We start from the raw sequence: 4,444 nt of genomic DNA, 5'->3' as shown, positions 1-4,444 counted from the left end.
TTAAGATTATGATGTGGAACAGAGTTCCATCTGGTAAGATTTCGTAACCCTTGGGATCTCAGACAAAACTGATTATGTCGGCGGTGTTCTATATAAACCGTCGTGGTTATTTCAATTCTTGTCATTAAGTAGATCTACCGACGTAGGATAAGAAAATCAAAGAAAAAAATTGTTAACAAAAATTCTTATTAAGACGACCGTTAAAATTAAAGGTACGACGTATAAAATGAATAAATACGACGATAAATTTTATTGTACGATTTAAAGATAACGTAGTAGAACTATACGAGAATGACGTCGATATATTTATATTTTCCGTCGTTGTAAATTAATTTAATACGGCGATATTTTGTATTTTAAAGCCGTGGATTTGTTTGTAATTATACGGCGTCTTATACGAAAACCTCGTCGTGTTATTTTATGAGTAAAAACGGCAGTTTTTATTGAAATCGTCGTCTTTACTTTCTACGTCGGTCGATTCATAACTTCTGCCGTTCTTTGTTGGCATTGATTTTACACTGAGGAAATCTGTTTCAAATAGACGTCGGTTGTTTAATTATGTACGTCGTTGTTTTTGAACAGCCATTTGAAACTCCATTTTTTAGTTGTCTAAGGTTGTATTACACGACGGTGTTTTTAGAACCGTCGTCTTTTTATAAACCACGACGGTTTTCACTTAGACCGTCGTTGTTTTCTGGTCGTCTTTTTCACTTTTTGTAGTAGTGATTTTACACATTGACTCCCGAAATGAAAATTCCTAAATCTCTCACTAATTAGGTGTTGTGTCTAGATTCCAAAACAGTACCGAAGGTTGATAGAGATATGTGTGTACTAACTAGTTACACGATGCTGCATTCATATTCTTAGATTTTGCTTTGAATATTACCGAGAATTTTTTTCCATTCTAAGTTAATTTTCAATGATTTGTGTACGGTTTCCACACCAAAGTTTGTCGTTGGTGTTTGTGTTGGACTTCTCTACCAAAAAAAGAAAATTGCAACTTTTTATATGTAATATATAAACTTTTGTTTTGTTTTTGACAGTCCGTATATCAGTGGGTGAGGATCGAGAATAACTGACTCTGCGATCGTTCAAAGTTGTTACTTTTTGCTTATGTGGATATGAGACATGCACGTCACTGCCCTTGAAAGGTTGATTTTGGTGCTCTCCGGAACTTTATATAGGAACTAGCAGGCACAAGACATGCTAGCTGTTAGCATAACGCTGGCCAAGACACCAGATGGGGGGAAATAACTTGGATGTGAAAAAAGGAGCTTGGACTAAAGAGGAAGATGCTCTTCTGAGCAAGTGCATGGAGAATCATGGAGAAGGAAAGTGGCACGAGGTTCCTTACAAAGCAGGTATTCATTCATGTAAAATATATATAACTCTCGAAAAGAGGGATATATATATATATAAAGATGGTATATATAGCTTAATTAAGCAGTGAAGCCTTGCATTAGCGTTGTTTAGAGGGTCTTGAACTTCTGTATTCACATGCTAGGCTCAACAGCCGCTCGTGCTCTTATATTTTTTTTGCCAAGCACTCGTGCTCCTATTTCCCTATCATCAAATATATTTTTTCTCTATCTACATATTTGACAAGCCCGACTCTCAGGCAGGGTGAGAAGGGCTACTACCCTGGGCCCCATCTCAAGGAGGGCCCCAAAATATTTGTTTATTTTATTGTTCTTTTAAAAGTTGCTTCTAAAATAGTTTCTTAATATGAGGTACAATAGTATACTAGTATATATAAAGTTCTAGAGTATATATAAGAAGCTAATAACATCAAGATTTCTGAAGTTCCATCTTGCATTAATGGTTTCTCTTTGATTTTATTCAAACCAAATCTATGTTCAAGTCCTACTAGTGTTAAGAAATAAAACTTTTGTTTTAATGATGCTTGATGAGTTGCTGTTCTGATTATAAATGTATCAAATGGACTATCTTTGGGGAAAAAAACGACTATAAATGACTTTGGAAGGACTGGTTTGTGGTTTATATAATAATTAACATATATTGTTCTACCCCTCTTTCTTCCTTTGGTGCATTTTTACTACTTAAAATGTCATATTTTTCTTCCAATCTCTTTAAATTTTTTTTTTTCTTATGTTCAATCTTGCTTTATATATAAAAATTTTATACATTTTCACAAGTAAAATGAAATTTTTTTTAAGGCCTAATTTTTGTTACTAGTTGTACAAGGTCTACATTCTATATACACACGTATAAATGAAAACAAATATTTTTACTTGTAAGTAGTCTTGCATTTATAGGGCCTTCTTTTTGACTTTGCCATGGGCCGCCAAAATCTTAAGGCCGGCCCTAATATTTGGCTCAAGTGATATCACACGAGAGGCGGACATACCGATATACATATTCCACATCGAAAACTACCTCGAGAAAGATGTTATACAATTTTTGCATTATGTATGTATGCAGGCTTAAACAGATGCAGGAAGAGCTGTAGACTAAGGTGGTTGAACTATGTGAAGCCAAATATCAAGAGAGGAGAGTTTACAGAGGATGAAGTAGATCTAATAATTAGGCTTCACAAGCTTTTAGGAAACAGGTACCAATAAATAAGTCTCCTTCCTAACTATCAAGCTCCACATGCACATCGTCATTATTGTACTCGTTCTTGTCCTTCATTAATTGAAAATAACTTAGCTTTAAGAACTCTTAGAAGCAGAAATTTTATCATACGAATGTATTCATTTTCTCATGTTAATTATGTGTTGAAGGTGGGCACTGATTGCTGGAAGACTTCCAGGAAGGACATCGAACGGTGTGAAAAATTATTGGAACACCCGACGGCGGACGAATTCTCTCCTGAAAACGACTACGAAAGAAAAATTCCAAGAAACAATAAAGCCCATCGTCACAAGGCCTCAACCGCGAAGTTTCACCAAAAGTTCAAATTGTTCGAGTTTTGAAGAACCAGTTTTGGACCATACTCAACTAGAAGAAAATTTTAGTACGCCATCACAAACATCACCATCAACAAGGATTGGAAATGATTGGTGGGATACCTTTTTAGATGACAAGGATGCTACTGAAACAGCTACAGGTTCTGGTCCTGGGTTTGATGAAGAACTGCTCACGAGTTTTTGGGTTGATGATGATATGCCACAATCGGCAAGAACATGCATCAATTTTTCTGAAGAAGAACTGAGTATAAGTGATTTCTCTTTTAACTTGGACCTTTGGAATCATTCAAAAGAAGAATAAAGTAGTTCTTAAGTAAGTCTTCCTAGTAGCAATTATCAGCAACTGTTTTTGATTTGTCTATTATTGTTCAACTCTTTGTAATGTCGCTCCAGATATCGTCCCTTTTTCTCTTGTCTTCATGTTTGATGACTACTTTGCATTGTAACATCTAGCTTGTGTACTACTAGTTTTTATTTGTTGGTGTTTTTTTTAAGTACAAAAGATTGAGGAGAGGGGTTTACAGAAATATTCATTGGGTATTTAGAGTTTTCGAATCTCTACCCACATGACATGAGTGGTGGTGAAAGAGTTCAACCAACTAAGCTATATCCTGCTGACAATTTTATAAGTGTTAATTTAATATTATTGTATGATTATAAAAAAAAATAATGATAAATTCGTCCAAAAAAGAAATTAAAGATAAATATGAAATCTCCACAACTTACTGTAAATAAGTAAAATCATTACCAATTAAAATGTTGACACAAAATTCAACATACAACTTCTCTCTCCACTATGAGAGTCTACCTCTCCCTCTTTTGAAAGTCTTTCATCTCTCAGCTAACTTTGATTCAAAAATATACTTGAATGAAGTTGAGGTTCCACGCCCACACCTGGTTCAATACTTTTTGAAATTATTGAAACGGACATCTATATAAATATAATTGCGAAAAAATAGTTACAAAATTTTGTAAGTCATGTGTAGCACGCATGATTAAAACAAAGCACGCGCATGCAAAGATGCTTTTTTTTTCTTTTTCTTTTTTTATGGAACCTGGAAATCAATACCAAGGCGCAAATAGTGCAAGCAAAATACAGAAGCAGGAGTCCAATTAGGAGGGGACTACAAGCATGCATGCATCACAGCCAAAGACCAAACAAGATACAAGTTAAAGTAGAAATGCCAGATAAAGAAAAGAAACAAACGATGCCATAGATGGGCAAAGGACGTCGAAATCTGATCTAGCATTCCTCAAGCTCTGTGAATTGAGGGGGCAAGGAAGACCATATTTGTCCAAGATTCCACTCAAAGAGGATGGGGGTCGATTGACCTAAATAGATAGGCTTATTCTCGATATAGCTAACTTGGCTAAGTGATCGGCTGCCAAGTTTGCGGTCTAGGGACCCATGACCAGTTACAATCCCGAAAGGTAGAGCAAGAGTTTCTGATGCTACGTAGGATTGGATAAAGCTGACACCTACCTCGTGGGATTGAACGATTAAGGCAAGATAT

The 4,444-nt window shown here is 35.4% G+C and overlaps 1 protein-coding gene across 1 annotated transcript; it reads left to right on the top strand.

Annotated features, from left to right (window-relative positions):
• Positions 1,241 to 3,390, top strand: LOC18784074 (transcription factor MYB113). The gene is made up of 3 exons (XM_007216288.2): positions 1,241 to 1,361; positions 2,443 to 2,572; positions 2,745 to 3,390. Exons 1-3 carry the CDS (start codon positions 1,241 to 1,243, stop codon positions 3,229 to 3,231), a joined length of 738 nt encoding a protein of 245 aa, XP_007216350.1. The 3' UTR covers positions 3,232 to 3,390.

The sequence above is a fragment of the Prunus persica genome, chromosome G3, assembly GCF_000346465.2.
Source record: "Prunus persica cultivar Lovell chromosome G3, Prunus_persica_NCBIv2, whole genome shotgun sequence".
NCBI lineage: Eukaryota > Viridiplantae > Streptophyta > Magnoliopsida > Rosales > Rosaceae > Prunus > Prunus persica.
The sequence above is the reverse complement of the archived record's forward strand: the minus strand, read 5'-3'. Positions and strand labels throughout refer to the sequence as shown.